The sequence below is a fragment of the Phyllopteryx taeniolatus genome, chromosome 9, assembly GCF_024500385.1.
Source record: "Phyllopteryx taeniolatus isolate TA_2022b chromosome 9, UOR_Ptae_1.2, whole genome shotgun sequence".
NCBI classification, from domain to species: Eukaryota; Metazoa; Chordata; class Actinopteri; order Syngnathiformes; family Syngnathidae; genus Phyllopteryx; species Phyllopteryx taeniolatus.
In genome coordinates this window covers 28,524,709-28,544,786 of record NC_084510.1, presented here as the reverse complement: position 1 = coordinate 28,544,786, position 20,078 = coordinate 28,524,709, and the positions used below count along the sequence as shown (strand labels likewise).

Genomic DNA, 20,078 nt, shown 5'->3' with positions numbered 1-20,078 from the left:
ATATTTAAAAGAAAGATGTCAATAGTATTTTTTCCCTAGATTTTCCCAATAAATTCATGCACCAAAGCTTTCTCTAAATGGAATATTTTATTTGTATTTACTATATTATTGTCCAATATTATGATGAACAACTGTTTTGTTGCTGCTGTGTACTTTTTTTCAGTATTTTGACAGTATGTTCCTATACCAAGTATTTTTTTAATGCGTAAAATATGAAATAATTTTACTGTATTTCCATTTTTCTACTTTCTTGTACTTACATTATCACGACTAAAAAAAGTTGGATAGGTATAACTTACTTTGCGTACCTAATTCTGCAATTAAATGTCATATTTCAGTCCCAAATTATCTATGAAAATAAAATGGCGGTAAAAGGGGGGGAAACGTCATCAACAGGGAGGGCGGTGTCAGAAAAAAACAAACTGAAAATAAACTGTACGGTAGCAGATGACGTAACTGGAGCGGCGGGGGGGAGGGGTCGTGCGCGGGCCATATGCGCGTGCCCGCTATAAATATCGGCGGCGCGCTTGGTGGGTCTCTGGTGCAAGCGCAACGATGGCAGCGCCCAAGAAAGTGTGCGTGGTGGGCTCCGGAAACTGGTAACTTACTTCCCAATTCATCTGATACAAAGTTTGCTTGTGTGCTAATGGAGATTTTGCTGTAGGCTAAAGTCGCTAAAATGATGTAATAGATTTGAAAAAATAAAATTTCCCAGTTATGCTATTTTACATGAGTGGGATTGTTTGATTTTTTGGGGTCATTTTTAGATATTAAAAAAAAAAAAGATAACTCGCTTATCTGGTGGGGTATTTTTATCATGCACGGCTGCCTCTTTGACATTTGAAGTGTAGCTCCTGTGTGCTCTCTGCTTCATGTCTTAAGTTACAAAGACATTTTTTGACAAGCAGCATGTTGTATTGCCCTTTTGTCACATGGCGAAATGGGGGGGGGGGGGGGGTGCTTACAAAAAAAAAACCAAAAAAGAAACATATAAAATGGGGAATATATGACTTAATTTAATCAAAATTTTCTTGCCAACACAAGAGTTTTTTTTAATAATGTAATCACAGCTATAGCTTAAAAAAATAAGCTATTTATGCCACCTACACTTTATTATTATGTTATTGGGGCATTTGTTATATTAAAATAGGGTTACACTTTTTTTTTTAAAGTGAAATGAAAATCAAAACTCCAAAATCTTCGTCAGATTTTAGAGAATTTATAGAATTTCTATTGGTACGTGTGAGTAAAAATGTTGCCTTTTTTTTTTTTTTTAGCTTATAGTATAAGCGTGACTAAGCACAACTCTTTATTAATGCTGAAAACGTGCTTGGTGCTTTTCTTATGTAAACATATACATGCCGCCATAATAACAAGTGCCACCCAAAAAAAAGCTTTCCACTCACGTTGTAACACGCCAACACTGGATTACTTTGACATGGCGTAAAGCATTTAAAGGAGACATATTATCCAACTGTTTCCACAATTTAAAACTCTAAATGGCGCTTGCTCAAAGCCACCACAAAGCAATTTAACTATATATCCAAAGACATCTTAAAAGCGATTTACTTGGTTGTTTAACTTCACACTTGATGTGTGGGAAGGCACTCACGCAACTATTTTTGTAGAAGAAATTGTAAAATCTACTTTTACAATATGTCCCCTCTCGGTGCTTTGTGCGCCAGCGGTCAAAATCAAATGTGTTGTCTTAAAATTGACAAAAATATTACATTAATCACTGGTTTCACGCTACATGAAAATACAAAATGCACGTAAATCAAATGTTTGGATTAAACGCCGGCGTGTCTCGGCAGGGGCTCGGCCATCGCCAAGATCGTGGGCGCCAACGCGGCCGCCGACGCCAAATTTGACAGCGTGGTCAACATGTGGGTGTTCGAGGAAATGGTGGACGGACGCAAGCTCACCGAAATCATCAACACGGAGCACGAGAATGTCAAGTACCTGCGAGGGCACAAGCTGCCCCCCAATGTGGTAAGCCGCAAACATATGTACATATACATATTGATATATATTCAGATGTACACTGGCAAGCTTAAGGTGGCACTATATGTGCGTCCTTGAGATTTGAGTCTGTTACCAACCGGTCATATTAACAAGTTCCTGCTGTGTTCTTTGAGATTCGGGGATTTTGGATGCATTTTTGATGACATTCTGTCTGTGACCATCATGAATTAACATAAAAAAAAAATAAGAAACTTACAATTGGTAATGGTAAAACAACGGGGGTTGCTTAGTGTGTTGTCATTGCGGTCAGGTGGCCGTTCCAGACCTGGTGGAGTCGGTTAAGGGAGCCGACATCCTGATGTTTGTGGTCCCGCACCAGTTCATCGTCCGTGTGTGCGACACCATCAAAGGCCACGTCAAGAAGGACGCTCACGGCGTGTCGCTCATTAAGGTACGGTACGCTCACCCGTTCCTCAACCCGCCTTCGACACGGGCGCCTCAGTGCCGACCGCGCGTATCTCCAGGGCGTGGACGCCGGCCCGCAGGGTCTGAAATTGATCTCCGAGGTCATCCGAGGGAAGCTGGGCATCGGCATGTCGGTCCTGATGGGAGCAAACATCGCCGGCGAGGTGGCGGAGAACAAGTTCTGCGAGACAACCATAGGTCCGGTGTCAAATCTTGACCCTTGATTTTAGTGGTAGAACGTACAAATACCTTGTTACTGGACTTAAGTACAGATATACGATGCTTAATTCATCTTAATTCATCTTAATTCATCGTATTTCAGGTTGAACTTCAGCGTGATTGTGTCGTTTTTGCGGGGGGGGGGGGGCGTAGGGTGCAAGGACATAGCGCACGGGCCCATCCTGAAGGAGCTGATGCAGACCGCCAACTTCCGCGTGACCGTTGTCCAAGAGTCCGACGTCGTGGAGATCTGCGGGGCGCTCAAGGTTTGTCCGAACAGTTACTGATCCCGAAAAGTTTGAAGAAGTTGGAGCAAGGGACTGACGTTGTGGTAAATTGAGCTTTTTCGATGCCACAGTAACTGGGCCAATCCTGATGATAGCAGACTTACAAAATTCACCTACGACCAGGCCAAGGTGGTCAACAAACTTTAGTGCTCAAGGGCCAAGACCACTTTTAGGGGGGGAATGGCTAAATTGATGCGAATTGTGTTCCCGCAGAATATCGTGGCGGTAGGTGCGGGGTTCTGTGACGGCTTGAGCTTCGGTGACAACACCAAGGCGGCGGTGATCCGTCTGGGACTGATGGAGATGATTGCCTTCGCCAAGGTCTTCTGCGCCGACGGGCCCGTCTCCGCCAGCACCTTCTTGGAGAGCTGCGGGGTCGCCGACCTCATCACTACCTGCTACGGCGGCCGCAACCGGAAAATCGGAGAAGAGTTTGCCAAAACAGGAAAAGTAGGGATCGCAGTTCGTTCCCCTGCGCTAAATTGTCTCTCTGAATGTGAATAATCTTTGTGTTCAGACCATCGAGCAGTTGGAGAAGGAGCTCCTGAACGGTCAGAAGCTTCAAGGTCCGGCCACTGCGACCGAGGTCCACCAAATCTTAAAGCAGAAAAACATGGTGGAGAAGTGAGTCCCTTTGTCTTTCTGGCATTTTGAACGGAATGTTAGGCCAAGGATCCTCGGCGCTAATGTCGCGATTCTGGAGTAGGATCACGCAATGCGCCGTTCGCCTGGACATCAATCCGCGGTGTCTTTTTCCGCGAATTCAGCTGGGATGAACTTCAACCTCTGTGGTGACCGTGGACAGGATACTTGGAATCAAATGTGCACGGGTGGATCTGTCTCTCTGCGTCAGTACTGTGAGTGACAGGTTATCAGTCCGGGGTATACTCCAACTTTGACCCCGTAGCAGCTGGGCTTGACTCCGGGACAAGGATTCTTTCGGCGTTCTCCGGCTTTTATCACCACAAGATCCAGAACCAAATCCATCCCCTACGGCGATCCTCCCTGTTTGCTGTATTTCTTTGCAGACGTGTCTGTTTACTGTAAATCGAGATGTGATCTCTCCTCCGAGCAGTAACCGTGAGGCGCTTATACCTGAATGTCTTGGTGGAAATGTTATAACAACCTTAACCGCAGGGGGTTGTGATTGGCGCGGGTTGGGTTCAAGTACAAATATTATTAAATATGTTGTGACTGAGCAAGATTACACGACTTGACATATGACCCAAGCGATGAATTTAAACTACGTCGGGTTTCAAAAAACTCGATACAGGGTCGTAGTTTTTGCGTGCTGCTAAATCGCAACGGCACCGACCGAGGACGCTTTATTCTCACGGTTGTCACGGTTCACTTTTCGCAGGTTCCCTCTTTTCACCGCCGTCCACCAGATCTGCTTCGACGGCCATCCGGTGACAGAGTTCATCAGCTGTCTGCAGAAGCACCCCGAGCACATGTGACCGACTCGCCGGCCGGACGAACAGACGGACGGACGGTCCATTTAAGACTTTGATTTTCGGAGATGGCGCCGTGCAGCGTGCGAGCCCGAGGGCGAAAGGCCAGCAGGGCGACGCTTTCGAAGTCTCTCGCCGGCTCGCCTTCGTCTATCGCGGCGTCTGGGTTAAAACTGCCCTTATCACGTTACGTAACGCTGCGGCCTTTCACTGAGCACGTCGTTGCATAAATCGTCCAAAGAATGAGCGCCAGTGCACGAAAGCAATGCGCACAAAACGGAAGGTTGACACCAAGCATTTCAGTGCTTTTCTGTGGTAAAAACAAAAAGTGCCTTCGTCTGTTTTCTGTCCTTGATTTCATTATTTATTTGGAAATAAATCACTTGAACTCCGGAGTCCCTTTTAATTTTGTGCGTTCCTCCACTGGCACGCAACCTCGCCGCGGCCAGACCCGGGATCAGCCGAGGCTTCGGGTTACCGCTCTATAACCGGGTCGTCACCTTTACCATTTTGTGGTCATTAACCACGCGGTGGCCTGATCGTCCCCAAAGTCTCAGCAGCACCCGTGTTACATAACCTTGCACTTTAGTTAAGAACTGGATTCTCTCCTTTAGAATCCTTTGCATAGTTTTTGAGTCCACTGTCCAGCAAGGTTTCTAATTATAACCCTGTGCTTGCAAAAGGGCTAAAATCTCCATCTATAATTAGATAAGCGCTGCAGCTGCATCCTCTCATAAATAGATTGGATCGAAATATTGCACCATCCTGAGGCTCGTGTTTAAATGTTTAGAAAGCCCGTCAAGCTCGAGGCTTGCATTCTGTTAAAATACAAAAGCAGGTCTTGACTTGTCAAGGTATGTCATTTCTGTAGTCTTTTTGGTTTGTTTTTAGCTGCAATTACAACCATCGGCCACTTGGCTGTGATGTCGTGCCACAAAAGAGGAGGGCATCCTTCTCGCCGCCTGAAACCACGTTTGAGATGAAAGACTTTGTTATATAGCACACGACGAACGTCAACAATGCAAACACGACAGAATCGTGACATGGCGTAGTAAAATAAGAATACTAAGTCCCAGCCAGGAGGAATGTTAGGAGAGAGTCGGAGGTGCACTTTCTCGTCTTCGGGTAGCGACCTGTCAAGTTCACCCATGGCGACTGAGGAGCATAACGAAAGCGGGGCCTCGTTTGCCTTCAAAATAAATCAATCCCTGTTTAGCAAAGTTTGTCAGGAGTCAACGCGTGTAAGCGAAGCGTAGAGCTGTATTTTGGCACGTTTCGTCATTTGATGTCGGGTTTATCTCAACAGTGCTGGACTCACGATGTGACTTGAGTCTTTTTTTTTTTTTTTTACGAGCAAATGTCGGGAATAGAGAAACAATGTACACGTCAAAATGCTGAATATTAAATTCGGCAATGTCGCGTCGACCACTTCGACCAATGGGTCCTAGAGTTTTATTTTGCAAACCTAGCCGGAAAAGGACTCCCCCATTCGGAGCGGCGAGCTTGCCGACTGGCGGAGGAGGCGCTGAGGAAGAAGAAGGGGGGGGGCCGCGACACGCTTTAAACCTTCTTTTCATTCTTCCAACTGGACTTTTCTTCTCTGCGCCTTGGGGGATAATGGCTGCCCTTTCAGCCTGGTTCTGGAACGAGCGGTTCTGGCTGCCGCGCAACGTCACCTGGGCGGACCTCGCCGAGCGGGCTGCCGGGGTGGAGTATCCCCAAGCCGGGCACTTGTTGGCCGCCTTCCCGCTGGCCGTGGGGATGTTCGCCGTCAGGATGCTCTTCGAGAGGTTCGTCTTCGCACACAAAAAAAACAAAATCAAAATCCCAAAAACTCCCTTCCCCAATGGCCACCAGCTAGCATAACGTGCCGCTGCTGGTTATTCTCCCACTTATGACTATTACCGCTTTTATTACACGCTGTTTTCTTTTCCCACGACAAATATCTCTCAAAACGAACAAGTGAACATGACTGTGACATGACATGTCAACTTCCATTGTAGCTCTAAAACATCAAGTGACATCACGTGCTCCTTACAGGTGTTTTGCTTTTTCTTTGGCTTTGTGTGTGTGTGTGTGTGTGCGTGTGGCACCACAAAAGGGTACCGTGATGGTGATAACCATAGAACAGGAAATGCAACCAGTTGTTGCGATATGGTCGACGGCGCTTATTTCCCTTGCCCAAAAATGTCTTATTCAAAGTAGAAAACCTACCTGGCAAGTGAAAGAAAAACAAAACTGTGACATCACGTGCTTCATTTAGTTTCGGAGCATCACCTTTTATTCATGTTGTGTTCGGTGACAGTTTTGTTGTGACATATAAATCCCCCAAAAGGAATATTATGTTAATTTATTGCTCGATGTGAAGCGATTTTATTGCTGGCCTGACCTTCTCCTTTCGCAACGATGATAAGGCCTTAATCGGACTTCCTATAGAGCGCACATTGCAGAGGAACGAGAGGAGGAGTTTTATGCAGACAGACTTTTTTTATGGGGAAGGCGTGTAGGCGGAATAACCTTTCGAGAGGTAGCGGTAGCATTTGATGGTTGCACTGTACTGGAGGCTTTTGGTTGGGGCTCAATTGCCTCCTTTCAGTTGTCTGAAACTCACATCATGTTTAATCTTGGAGTCTTTTTTTAAGGGCTTTAATGCATAAATTTAACGTCTGTCCACAAGGGCCACAATCTATTTCAAAAAAGGAAAATGTGTATGTAAAATTTGTAAAATATATATTTTTTTTTCCTTCAAGAATAAAAAATTAGTTCGTTATCATTTTGTTACTTTATATGTTAAAGTTAATTTGGTGACAATTAACGGAACCAAATATTTAATAAAATATATGAAAAAGTATTGTAATGTAAAAAAAAATCATTGTTTATTTTTCATTTATAATAAAGCGATTACCCAATTATTTAATATAATTAATTAATTTTAAAAAATGCACCTCATGATTCAATTCAATTTTGATTATTTACATTGTGATTCAATTTGATTTTGATTCTTTTAAGTTGTGAGTCGATTGGATTGGATATTGATTTTAATGCTTTGATATCAATTCAGTAAGACACGTTTAGTTTCATGCCCATGTGAACATAGAGTAGTCAGTTCTCATTTTGGAGGAATTAAACAGAAAATAAAAATGCGCAATAATGACCGATTTGTGCATATGGAGTGCGAAAGCAAAAAAACACGACAGTTATTTAGTAACACTGAAAAAGTAAAATGCATGTGAACTTGAAAAAAACTATTTACTGACATTGGTTTTGTGAAGTGTTCCTGAGCCCATGTGGTGATATCCTTTACACATTGATGTCGGTTTTTGAAGCAGCGCCGCCTGAGGGATCAAAGGTCACGGGCATTCAATGTTGATTTTCAGCCTTGCCGCTTACATGCAGTGATTTCTCCAGATTCTCTGAACCGTTTGATGATATTATGGACCGTAGATGATGAAATCCCTCAATTCTTTCCAATTGTACGTTGGAGGAACATTGTCCTTAAACTGTTGGACTAGGACTATTTTCTCACGCACTTGTTCACAAAGCGGTGAAGCTCGCCCCATCTTTGCTTGTGAATGACTGAGAAATTCAGGGAAGCTCCTTTTCTACCAAATCACAGCACCCACCTGTTCCCAATGAGCCTGTTCACCTGTGGGATGTTCCAAACAGGTGTTTGGTGAGCATTCCTCAACTTTCTCAGTCTTTTTTGCCACCTGTCCCAGCTATTTTGGAACATGTTGCAGCCATACAATTCTAAGTTAATGATTATTTGCTGCAAACAATCAAATTTATCAGTTTGAACATTACAAATCTTGTCTTTGTAGTGTATTCAATGAAATATAGGTTGAACATGATTTGAAAATCATTGTATTCAGTTTTTATTTATGTTTAACACAACGTCCCAACTTCATTGGAATTGGGGTTGTAGAGAACACATTTACAACAATGAACCTAAAATGAACCTTAAATTCATGTTTTGGGAATGTGGGCAGAAGGCAGAGTACCTGGAGAAAAGCCGCACAAGCACGGGGATTGGTGGGATCGGGGGTTTGGTGACAGCGCAGACTTTGGTGGGCACGGCTGTAGGCGGAAAAGTGTCTTGATATTCTAATCAACGACAATATAATAAATTAGCAATTGAATTGAACGAGGTGTTTGGTAAAGTGCTGGTTTTGGAGATGTATCCTCACGCAAAAGATCCATGAGGGTGGGAGGCACTTCAAAGCAAGTTCAATGGATGGAAGCATTGTGAAGCTGCTGTCAAAAAAGGCAGGGGGTGTCAAACTCATCTTTGTCGTTGGCTGCATTGTAGTCATGCTTTCTCTCAGAAGGCCGTTATGACAGTCACGACAGGGAAACCGTAAAAAGACGTAATGGACTCATCATATTATATACAGTAGATGTAGAAAATGCATGGATAATTAGTTTTGAAATCAAAAGTCAAGGAAATTAGATTGATCAAATATTGTTGAATGTATTTTAAAAAGGGGGTTTGGAATAAAAATACTTTCAGGGTCTTGAGGTTATTAAAAGTGAAGCCAATTTTCAATATAGGTACCTATTTTAGCAGGAAACTGCAAGCCAATGATTTGCTTCAGCCGACCACACAAAAGGATGTGGCGGTTCGGATCTGGGCACTGGGCCTCGACTGGTACCCCCTCAACTGGTCGCCAGCCAATCGCAGGGCACATAGAAACAAACAACCATTCGCACTCACATTGATACAATTAGCATTTGCATAATCATTTGGGTAGCTGCGAAGTTTTCAAAAGTGTTGCAAACTTGGCCATTTGGTTGCAATATTCATTAACGTTTCTGACCTTTTGGTTGAGACATTCATAGCTGTGTGTTATTTTGAGCAAAGTGTCATTTCTTCAGTGTTTTCCCATTAAAAAAGATACATGTATAATAAAATATTTCCAATGTGAGTGGTGTACTCACTTTGTGAGATACTGTACCTGTACGTACATGCTCCAGGCGCTCTTAGTGTAACCGTTATGTAAGGGTCCACGAAGCTCGGCTTTGTTTTTTTTTTTTTTTCCAGCTCCGTCCTAAACAATAGTGGAAAACCGAGAGGTTAATCTGGTTGCAGGGGACAATAAAGAGCAGAGAAGACGAGAAGTGTGAATGTGGTTACGTCAGATGAAGGGGCGGCGTTGTTCTTGTTCACACCCGCCCACCTCTGTTGTTGCGCAACACCCAAAGACGTCAACTCCAGCAAACCCAAACTTGTCTGAGAATAGCAGATATTTTTTCAGCCACAAGAAGTAAGCCAGTGATCAAAAGGCGTCCGATCCTAGAGCGGCATGGCAGAGAACCTGTAAGGATGTTCCAAATTGGAACAGAGGAATTTTGCTGCACACACCTCTTCACTCTGTGACACCTAACGCGCATGTTCACCACTACTGTGTTAGCGTAGGTTAGCGATACACTCAGGTTTGTTCTGAATTTCCGATTTACATCCAAATTCAGGTCACATTGCCGCTGTAGGAATGGAACTTTGTCATAAACTGAGGACGCCCTGTGCGCTTCTTTTAGACATTTCCGATACAAAGGATATCCTGACCGTCCCATTTTTCCGTACCCATCGGTCGAGATGCTGGTCGTAGAGGTACGCTCCGATAGAGAACTTTCAGTTCCGTGTTGCGAACTATAAATAGAATGGAAACGAAACAGTCTACATTGTGTGGACACATGCTACGGTAGATTATGAAATGATTCAAAGCTGTCTTTAGCCCTGTCTAAACACCCAATGCTCATTTGCCTTAACTGAACTGCACTTGAGACCAATTTTAAAAAATGTGCTTTTTTTGCTGTTGCCATGTAAAGCAACGTCCATAGCAACACTGTTTTTTTTAAAATGATCCCTACAAATAAGCTGTCAGATCCTTACAGACTGAGCTACCGTCGCCCCCCGAATTTGACAAAAGGCTGCCAAACAGGTAACGAGCATAGCTGAACTACGTTTTATCTAAAAGTGCTGTTCATGGAATTCAGGGCCTTAATCAGAGGATAGTGTGGTTTTAAGCCCACTATTGTTTTTTGCACGGATTTCTCCTGGCAGAGGAATGGCAGGTTCTTTGGATATCCACAAGGTAGAAACCACAGGAATGCGTTTTCCTTGCTTTTCCTCCATTGTGTCGTTAATGATTGACGGGCGTCTTTTTACTCAGTTCAACCGTGATATTCTGAATATGCAATAATAATGATATCAGTCAATTATCTTTCGCCACAATGTAGACGCAAAGACAACTTGGGAAGTGTTTGGAGAAAAACAAAGCTGCCGGGGGTATTGTATTGGAGTCCTTATCGCCAGTCTGCCAGCGCAACAGAAATACTGACATTTGCTACGGTGGCCTCGTGGTTACCACGTCCGACCCTAATGAGGACTAGCGCTATAGCAAATAGCAAATGTTTTTTTAATTCCAGATTAAAAAAAAAAGAAATCCTTTCCAAAATCTTATTCATGTTTTCTCTTTCAACAGATTTGTCGCCAGTACGTGCGCGAGACGCCTCCACATTCATCCTGATGTTGAACGAAAAGCTCAGCCCAATGCAGTGCTGGAGAAAGTCTTTACATCCATTACAAAGGTCTCCCATGATCTTTTGTTTAATCATGCTTTTCATCACACGACGTGCACTTCATGTCTCTTCCGTCTTTTCCCCGGCAGAATCCGGACTCGCGCCATCTGGACGGGCTGTCCAAGCAGCTGGACTGGGAGGTGCGCAAGGTGCAGCGCTGGTTCCGACAGCGCAGGAACCAAGACAAACCCAGCACACATGCGAAGTTCTGCGAGAGCATGTAGGTCGACTGAACTGTCCCGTGGTTGTGTTTTTCTACCGCCATCTTAGTTAAGGGGGCGGAAATCTTGGGAGGCCTGTTTGTCGCTAGGCTTGAATTGAAATTAAAGTCAGATTATTGTGAGCTGCATGTGTGTTTGAATGTGATTGTAATCGCTGTAATCAGAATCATTTTCTGGATTATCCATTTCAGGTGGAGGTTAACATTTTATTTGTGCATATTTATGTATGGCTTCCAGTTTCTCTGGCAGGTGAGCATTAATAGCGAGGATTAATAGCATTTGTTTTAGATACATTAGATATTTTAACGCTGTATTGTATTCATGTAAAATGTGAATTGCTTGCTGAATTAATATCATTTCATGATATTAATGTCATTTGAATTATTTAGACCTCTTGGATGTGGGATACGCGGCATTGCTGGTATGGTTACCCTTATCAGGTATGTCGTACAACATTTTACACCTACATAATTGACTGTTAAATCGCAGGCCGTTGCTTGAAAGTGCCTTTGGATCTTCCCACAGCCTAGGTGACTATGTCATGGGCAGCGAAACTCGGTGTGGGAGTAGCTATGTAAATTAACCTCTCAGCGACGTTAAAGTGGGACAGAAGTGCAGGATAACTCGCTAAGAAGACACATTTTCAGAAATGGTCAAACTACAAACTTTCCCAGGGAGATCACTTATATTTCAGTTTCCCTAATAAAACTTTTTATGAAGACATATTATATAATGGCCTCAAAACCTTCACCAAATCGTCATGTAAGTGCCACCTCCCAGAAGCGAAGCTGTGCGTCAAACCAAACTCAGTGCAGCTCTGCTAAGCTTTTGGCTTGCAATGACTTGGGCGTTCCATTGAATTTCATATTTGATCCAGATGAGCTATTTGTGTACAAGCAATTAGAAAGGACATTTTCCATACTATGTCCCCTTTAAGGCGTGCAGCTTTGGAGGTTCGGCTGTATCACAACAGGAGCTACAAAAAAATAGAGGTGCAACAGTTAATCGATTAATGGACAACTAATTGATTATCAAATTAATTGACAACTATTTTGATAATCGGTTAATCCTTGAGAGACATTGTTTATCTTAAAATTGTCCAAATCCTCTGAATTTCAGCCTCTCAACATGAAATATTCTCATATTACTGTAGCCCACTATAAAAACAGACTCCGTTTATTCCAAATAAGACATTTGCAAACATCTTTTCCGTTGGAAAACAATGATCCACATTTTTGCCCATTTTCTGACATATTACGGACCAAACCAGTAAATGAATCATAATCCGTTTACATTTGAAATTGATTTTTTTCTTTTTTCACTAGCTTCATCGATGAATTGAAAAAATTCATTACAGATTAGTCGATAATCAAAATAGGAGTTAGTTGCATCCCTAAAAAAAAAAAAAAAAAAATCCAAGATATTAATGCTCATTCCAAGATGTGTTAATGTAACCGCGTTTATTATTGTTTAATACCTTTTTCTTTTCCTTCACCAAAGGTGTTGACGCCTGCTCTTTACCGCTACTACGTGACAGAGCTGGCCTTCTACTGGTCACTCTTGTTCTCCCAGTTCACTGACATTAGAAGGAAGGTGAGATGTACACGACTACTACCACCTTTTGTGTCTGTGTGTGTGCCGAATCCACTTGAATTACATTAAGAATCTCAAAAGCTGAGTTCATCCTGGAAGGTCACGTTTTTGTTTTGTGGGCAGGGGTGCAGCTTGTGCCAGTCACTGTGTGTGTGTGTGTGTGTCTGTGTGTGTGTGCATGTGTGTAGCACGAGGGCGCCCACTCTCATGTGACTGTGATGCAAATTCCACAGGGCAGCAGCAGAGTCTCAGAGCAGTTTGTACGGTGACACAAACACAAGAGGCTCAAATGCTCAACAGTAGAAGAGACAAATGTAGATAACAAAGTTCTTTGTTCGCAAAAAGCTGGTCAATACCCAGAGTCCCCTCAACACAAAGTCATTTCTTCACAAAAAGCTGGGAATCCTATCAAGCCAATATAGGAACATGAACAAAAATCATAGAAAGCTGCTGAGCGGATTTCCACAATCACCACATTGTGGTGTGGGTAAACAGTGATGGTGACAAAACTTAGACATATAATGGAGTTGGGTGTCCACGAAGAGGTACAGTTCGGCCTTAGAGGAGCCCATTTCAGTTACCTCCGCAAAGTGCCACTTCTGGTTTTGACTTGTTTGTTTTACATGGTTCTCGTCTCGACAAGGTTCCTTGCCACTGCACCTGCAAAGAGCTTATGCTTTTACTTGTTTTTTGTTGTGGTCTTTTTAACCTGGTTCTTGACTTGGTCTTGAATTAGTTTTGTATTTTTTTTTTACCCTTGTTCTTGATTTTCATTTATTTTATTGTTTTGACTGGTTTGTGATTTTTTATTTAAAAAAAATTTTTTTTTTTACTTAGTTTATCACTGTTTTTTAAAATTAGATTTTTTGACTGGTTTCTGATCTGTTTTGAAATTTCCCCTTGTATTTTACTTTTTTGGTTTTGACTTTTTTTAAATTTGTATTTAATTTTTTTTTTACTTGGTTCCTGACTTCCCTCTGGACAAGTGAAGAGTTGCTAGCCCGGCACCAGTTTTGCCAGCTCCAAAGTTGCTCCTTTTGCACCGAAAAATCAAAGCTCTAGTGCTAATTTTGAGTGCTGAACCAGCACTGAAACCCGGGGCTTATTTATCAACTATGCGTAAAGAAAGTTCTAATGTAAGTAGAAACACCAGCAGTAAGTAATCAGTGTTGATAAATTCCACCTGTTCTAAACAACCATGCTTGCACACATTTCGGCTCATTTGGATTCAGAAATGCCTCCAGTTTGTCCATATATGGTAGCAGCAATCCCTGTTAAGAATGCACTGATGGACTTTTTCCCTCTGGCAAAGAGAGCAAAAAAGTGGAATTTCTTCTGACACCAAGATTGAGGTACTTGTAGGAGAATCAACGGTGTTGTTTGGAGCACTTGTTATACTGTATGTCCCTGTAAAGTCTTGTAAATTTTGTCTCCTCCACACACTCACGGCAAACAACGGGGCACTCTAGAGCAGCGACTTCAGTGGACAATTTGCAGGCGAGATGTATTTTTGGGGTGTAGGCAAAGCTAGCCTAGCAAACTATGTTGCTATAGAGACGGATAACTACTGACGCGAACGAAGGTGCTCAAGTTGTTATATATCGGGGGAGGGACGACTCATACTGGACACCCAAGTGCGTCATGCGGTGCTGTTTTAGCCACGTCCCCCAAAAATCTGGAAAACTGAAAAAAAACGCTTTATCTCCACAATTGAGTAATAAATACTGTACTTCTCAGTCAGTCTTTTTTTCAGCGATTCTCTTCAAACATGTATAATGTATTTCGAAACATATCTATGAATTCACTTGACAGCTTCTTTAACACATTCACTGCCATTGACGGCTTTAGAAGTCAAATATCCATGTTAACTGGGAAGGCTGGCACTGATTAATATCCCCTTTGAATTTGCCGCAGGACTTCCTGTCCATGTTTGTTCATCACCTGGCGACGGTTGGCCTGATCAGCTTCTCCTACGCCAACAACATGGTGCGGGTGGGCACCCTGGTGATGTGCGTGCACGACGCCTCCGACTTTCTGCTCGAGGTCGGTCGGTGAAGCGCAATGGCAGCTCGATGACATTCATAGACGGAATGAGACGCAGGTTACTTTCTTTGTCATCAGGCAGCCAAACTGGCCAACTACGCTAAGTATCAGCGCCTGTGTGACCTCCTCTTCATCATATTTAGTTTGACCTTCTTCCTCACGCGGCTCGTCATATTTCCAATATGGTGAGTCTGAATATGGTTTGCTTTGACTTTTGTACTCGATCCGAAATACTAACACCAGGCTGGCAGTATGGTGGAATATTTGCGACCCTGAATTAAGCTGCTTTTCTCGGCCAAAGTCAGCCGGGATAGGCTTCAGTACATGCATGTTGGATTTAATGACGATTCGCTTGTTTTTCTATGTGCGAGGTTGCCTGGCAACCAGTCCGGGGTCTAGCCCAATTCCCTTGCCAAAAGGTAGTTAGAGTCTAACCCCACGAGCCAAAAGACGGCATGTGCTATCAAAAATGGACGGAGGACACTGACAGGCCTGGTCTAGTTCCGTAGCACCAACATGGAGGCTTACAGTCTCAGACAGAGGAAATGGATGAGCCTGTCCAGTGTAACGTGATCGAGGATATTCAGTGTCGGTGTTCTTGCTCGTAGGAGGAATGTATACCTCTAATAGGGGCAGGGGTCGGGCTCTGATGACTATCTCCTGTCAATCAAGCTGAGTTGAAAAGTTTGCATGTGGCTGTTCTTCACTGTAAACCATCCATCCATCCATTTTCTGTAGCGCTTGTTCTCATTAGGGTCACGCATGAGTGGAGCCTTTCTGAGCTGATGCTGGTTGCCGGCCAATTGCAGGACACACACAGACAAACAAAGCATCCACACTCACACCTATGGGTACTGTAAGAGTCTTCAATGAATCTAACATGCATGTTTTGGGAATATGGGCAGGAGCCAGAGTCCCTGGTGAAACCCCACAAGAGCACAAAAGCAGGAATTATGGAGACTTGTGCAAACACATTATTTCAGTTTATTTTTACCTTCCCTACCAAAACGATTTAAAAAAAAAAAAAAAAAAAAAAAATCAATTGAGTTTTACAGGTTACAGGTCCCTCACACTTCTGAGGACCCGGGTGCAATCCCCGGCCCCGCCTGTGTGGAGTTTGCATGTTCTCCCCGTGCCTGCGTGGGTTTTCTCCGGGCACTTCGGTTTCCTCCCACATCCCCAAAACATGCATTAATTGGAGACTCTAAATTGCCCGTAGGCATGACTGTGAGTGTGAATGGTTGTTTGTTTCTATGTGCCCTGCGATTAGCTGGCAACCAGTTCAGGGTGTACCCCGCCTCCTGCCCGATGACAGCTGGGATAGGCTCCAGCACGGCCGCGACCCTAGTGAGGAGAAGTGGCTCAGAAAATGGATGGATGGACATTTTAACAGGGGTGTGTAGACTTTTTATATCTATTATATGTTAGTTTTGGTGCTTACCTACTGTATATCCTAAATATACGAAAGTAAACATTTAGTGTAAACTGTTGCCCTCACCCCAAAGTATGTCTCAGTCAAGATGGATCACTGCAACATCCTGTACTTCCTTGACACCAATTACTCCTCTCCTGAAAGCCTGAGCTCACCTGTTCTGGTTACGGTCAACTTCATGTTACCGTGCGTCCCAGGGTCCTAAACTCCACCCTGTTTGAGAGCTGGCTGATCGTGGGTCCGTTCCCATCATGGTGGCTCTTCAATGTGCTGCTGCTGGTGCTGCAGGTTCTGCACGTCATCTGGTCTTACCTCATTGCACGCATCGCCATCAAAGCCGTCCTGAGGGGCAAGGTGGGTCTCCAACTGGGGTGCTCAACAGTGGGGGGAAGTAACCAAGCACAAATGCTCTGGTACTATGTACTTAAGCAGATTGTTCAGGTAGCTGGTACTTGAATAGTTTTTGGATCGCTTGTTACTTCTCGAGTTGAATCAGGTCTTTTTTTTATATTCAGGGTTCCTACGCAAGTATGGAAAGTATGCAAAAGTATGGAAATTGATTTCCTCAATTTCCAGCTCTGGATAAGTATGGAAAATGAAAACGATTGTATGGAAAAATATTCCGTTTTCCAACACTGTTATGACAGATCTATTTTCTAACGCAAAAAATTGTTAACATCTAAAAAAGTATTTTTGAAGGCGCTTGGAAGCGCAGCTACAATGTATTTTATTTTCTGGCAAGTAAACGTGAAGTACTCTGAGGACAGAAATGAGCGAATTTAAAACAATAATGATAATGCTGATCAATAACCTCACCTTTGATGACTGGGATGCTGCTGAGGAACGAAGACGGACAGAGAGTACGGCGTTGCCAGCCTGAGAGCTGGCGACAACCGTCACGTAGAAACACAATAGATTCGGAATGAACAGAGGGAGGAAAACGAAAGTTCAAAACAAGCGGTAAGGTTTTTAAAGTAGGGTTAAAAACAGGGTTAGGCTTTCAAATTAGGGTTTCAAAACAGGCTTAGGGTTTCGAAGTAGGGTTTCAAAACAGGGTTAGGGTGTTGAAGTAGGGTTTCAAAACCGGCTCAGGGTTTTAAATTAGGATTTCAAAACATGGGTAGAGTTTAAATTAGGGTTTCAAAACCTGCAAAGGGTTTTAAATTAGGATTTCAAAACGTGGGTAGCATTTTAAATTAGGGTTTCAAAGCAGGTTTAGGGTTTCAAAACAGAGTTAGGATTTTAAAGTAGGGTTTCAAAACAGGGTTAGGGTTTCAAAACACTGTTAGGGTTTCAAAACCGGGTTAGCATTTTAAATTAAGGTTTTAAAACGGTTAGGGTTTCAAATTACGGTTTTAAAACTGATTGGGTTTCAAAACAGGGTTAAGGTTTCAAATTAGGCTTTCAAAACAGTTAGGGTTTCAAAGTAGGGTTTCAAGAGAGTTTTAAATTCGGCTTAGCGGCCGGGGTTAGTGTTTCAAATTGTGATTGTAATAATCAAAACTGATTTTCTTTTCATACCTGTGGTTATTATTTCCCGTCGTCAAGCCGGATGGCGTTTACGTTCCCTTCGAAAATGTTTGATCTTGGAACGACTCTTCATCGTCAAGCCCTCGGGCGTTGCAATACAAAAGAAATTGTTGCAGTAAAACTTCCTGTTTTGACTCCAAAATGTGTGAAATTATGAATTGTTAGTTTCACGAATTCTTTTCGTTTGTGACCATTGCACACCCGGCTCGTTGCCCTTTGAGGCGTCCAATTATCAGGACGGTCGTTGACGTGAATGGCAACGGGTGAATGTTCATCCTCTGGCGAAGGATTCCCAATGGATCAAGAAAGCAAAATGTCGACTTGTGTGTGACGTGCTGACGTGCCCGACAAGCTTGACCCACTTGACCTCGCTGTCATTGCTGGAAACGATTTGGCGACATCACGGAATATCAAGAATCAGTTTCCTCAAATGATTTGAATTTGTACCGAGAATCTGCAAAGTCGGGTTTGGGAAAAGTATGGAATTTTGAAATCTCCAATGTGTAGGAACCCTGTATGTTACGTACATTTTTTATTTTTTATTTTTTTATGTGTGTGTATTTATTTCCACGCCGTCTTGTGTCGTCTCTGCAGAAGCTGTTCGGTTCTTCTCCCTGTGGACTGACAGACCCCATCTTTCTTTCTGTTTGTGTGCGTTTCTTCTTTGCTCCTTTGTGTCCTCTCTCCACGCCTTTGACGACTTTACGCTTCTTTCTCGCTGTAAGTCTTCATGTAGTTCAGCGTTTGTGTGTCAATATGTTTTGGATCTTTTTTTATTACATAAACTCCCTCAGTTAGTGAGTTAAATTGTCCACCTGCAGCGAACCAAAAACTTCGGCCGGTTCGGCGTTGCCTCGTGTTTTTAACGCGTGTGGAGCTTCCAGTTAGCTGTCAACTTGCATTAAAAAGGACTATTTCACTTAGTGTAAAATATGTATTTGTCAAATAATAGCTAATTATATTTATTTTACCTGGTTAATGTGATTTTTGTTGTTGTTGTTGTTAAACCGCAGCGCACCTTGACTGTAAGTTGCATGCGATACAGTTAGCTCCCGTTCACTTCCGCAGAAAGCTAAGCGAAGGTTAGCCAAGTGTCACCCTGAAGATGGAAGTGAATTGGTGAAGTTATTTTATTTTATTTGTATTTTTTTTTACCTGTTACGTCTGCAGAGCATGATGTCAAAGTTGGTTGATCGTTTGAGTGAGTCACGTGGGTTTCAGTTTCAGCTTTAATTTGTTGCCGTCCTCTGTCAAGGTGTGCAACGACGTGCGCAGTGACGTGGAGAGCAGCTCCGAGGAGGAGTCGCCGGCGTCGCGCCGAACCAGGACGACGACGACGCATGCGCGAAAGGCCGAAAACGGCACCAACGGACACAACGCTGCCGCCAGAAGCAGACCTCACGCCACACCCACGTGACCTCCCGAGACTTGTTTTTGTGTTTTGGACGTTCTCCATTTTGACGGCCAGATGAACTCCATTTATGGTTCACACTGGATCACATCCTGACGTGTTCATTTTTGACCCGTTAAGTGATGTCAAACGGGGCAAACCGCCCCACTCCACTGTCTTTAATGTACTACTGTGTGCTACTTTTGACTGTTTTTTTTTTAAACTTCCTATTAGAATATGAATGAATTTGTCACTGCCTATAAATGTTTTTCCCCAGGCTTTATAGAGCCAATGTGACAAAAAGTATTTGTGAGATGATGTCATGCTTTTCAGAACTCCCTGCCTCTACCTATACGTGACCTCTGGTCTTGGGCAAATGTAGTACCACATGTGGCCACAAATCAATACACTTAAAATGCTAATTTATAACCACCAAATACTAATTTGTGTTCACAATTTAGATATAACGTGCACGTAAGTACAACCCCAATTCCAATGAAGTTGGGACGTTGTGTTAAACAAATAAAAACAATACAATGATTTGAAAAAAATCATGTTTAACCTATATTTAATTGAATACACTACAAAGGAAAGATATTTAATGTTCAAACTGGTAAACTTGATTGTTTTCAGCAAATAATTATTAAATTAGAATTGTAATTGAAGTTTTATCAGTTTGAACATTAAATATCTTGTCTTTGTAGTGTATTCAATTAAATATAGGTTGAACACACAACGTCCCAACGTCATTGGAATTGGGGTGGTACAAAACTGAGCAAGGAGAGGCGGAATCAAGACATCCACTAACTCAACGGAAATAACATTTGTCTTCCTCAGCCACAAAGACTTGAATTGTAGAACAAGATGCGAAAGAAAACTGTGGTATGCAAATTATGCAGTATT

The 20,078-nt window shown here is 42.9% G+C and overlaps 2 protein-coding genes and 1 long non-coding RNA gene across 5 annotated transcripts; 2 read left to right on the top strand and 1 right to left on the bottom strand.

The window, feature by feature from the left end:
* Positions 1 to 469: 469 nt before the first annotated feature.
* On the top strand, positions 470 to 4,782 carry LOC133483576 (glycerol-3-phosphate dehydrogenase [NAD(+)], cytoplasmic-like). The gene is made up of 8 exons (XM_061784985.1): positions 470 to 599; positions 1,815 to 1,992; positions 2,276 to 2,416; positions 2,490 to 2,628; positions 2,803 to 2,915; positions 3,150 to 3,386; positions 3,454 to 3,560; positions 4,297 to 4,782. Exons 1-8 carry the CDS (start codon positions 556 to 558, stop codon positions 4,391 to 4,393), a joined length of 1,056 nt encoding a protein of 351 aa, XP_061640969.1. The 5' UTR covers positions 470 to 555; the 3' UTR covers positions 4,394 to 4,782.
* Positions 4,783 to 5,890: 1,108 nt separating this feature from the next.
* On the top strand, positions 5,891 to 19,949 carry cers5 (ceramide synthase 5). 3 transcript variants are annotated; one of them, XM_061784982.1, is made up of 11 exons: positions 5,891 to 6,177; positions 10,870 to 10,975; positions 11,056 to 11,186; positions 11,379 to 11,436; positions 11,577 to 11,627; positions 12,688 to 12,780; positions 14,695 to 14,823; positions 14,902 to 15,008; positions 16,453 to 16,609; positions 18,380 to 18,505; positions 19,041 to 19,949. In XM_061784982.1, exons 1-11 carry the CDS (start codon positions 6,005 to 6,007, stop codon positions 19,200 to 19,202), a joined length of 1,293 nt encoding a protein of 430 aa, XP_061640966.1. In that variant the 5' UTR covers positions 5,891 to 6,004; the 3' UTR covers positions 19,203 to 19,949. The 3 variants fall into 3 exon arrangements, with proteins under 3 accessions (XP_061640966.1, XP_061640967.1, XP_061640968.1); XM_061784983.1 differs by lacking the exon at positions 18,380 to 18,505; XM_061784984.1 differs by lacking the exons at positions 16,453 to 16,609; positions 18,380 to 18,505.
* On the bottom strand, positions 6,070 to 10,016 carry LOC133483578 (uncharacterized). Its single transcript, XR_009790147.1, has 4 exons — positions 9,969 to 10,016; positions 9,522 to 9,617; positions 9,353 to 9,435; positions 6,070 to 6,183 (listed from the first exon to the last, which is right to left on the bottom strand). It is a non-coding gene; the product is annotated as an uncharacterized LOC133483578 (long non-coding RNA).
* Positions 19,950 to 20,078: the final 129 nt, after the last annotated feature.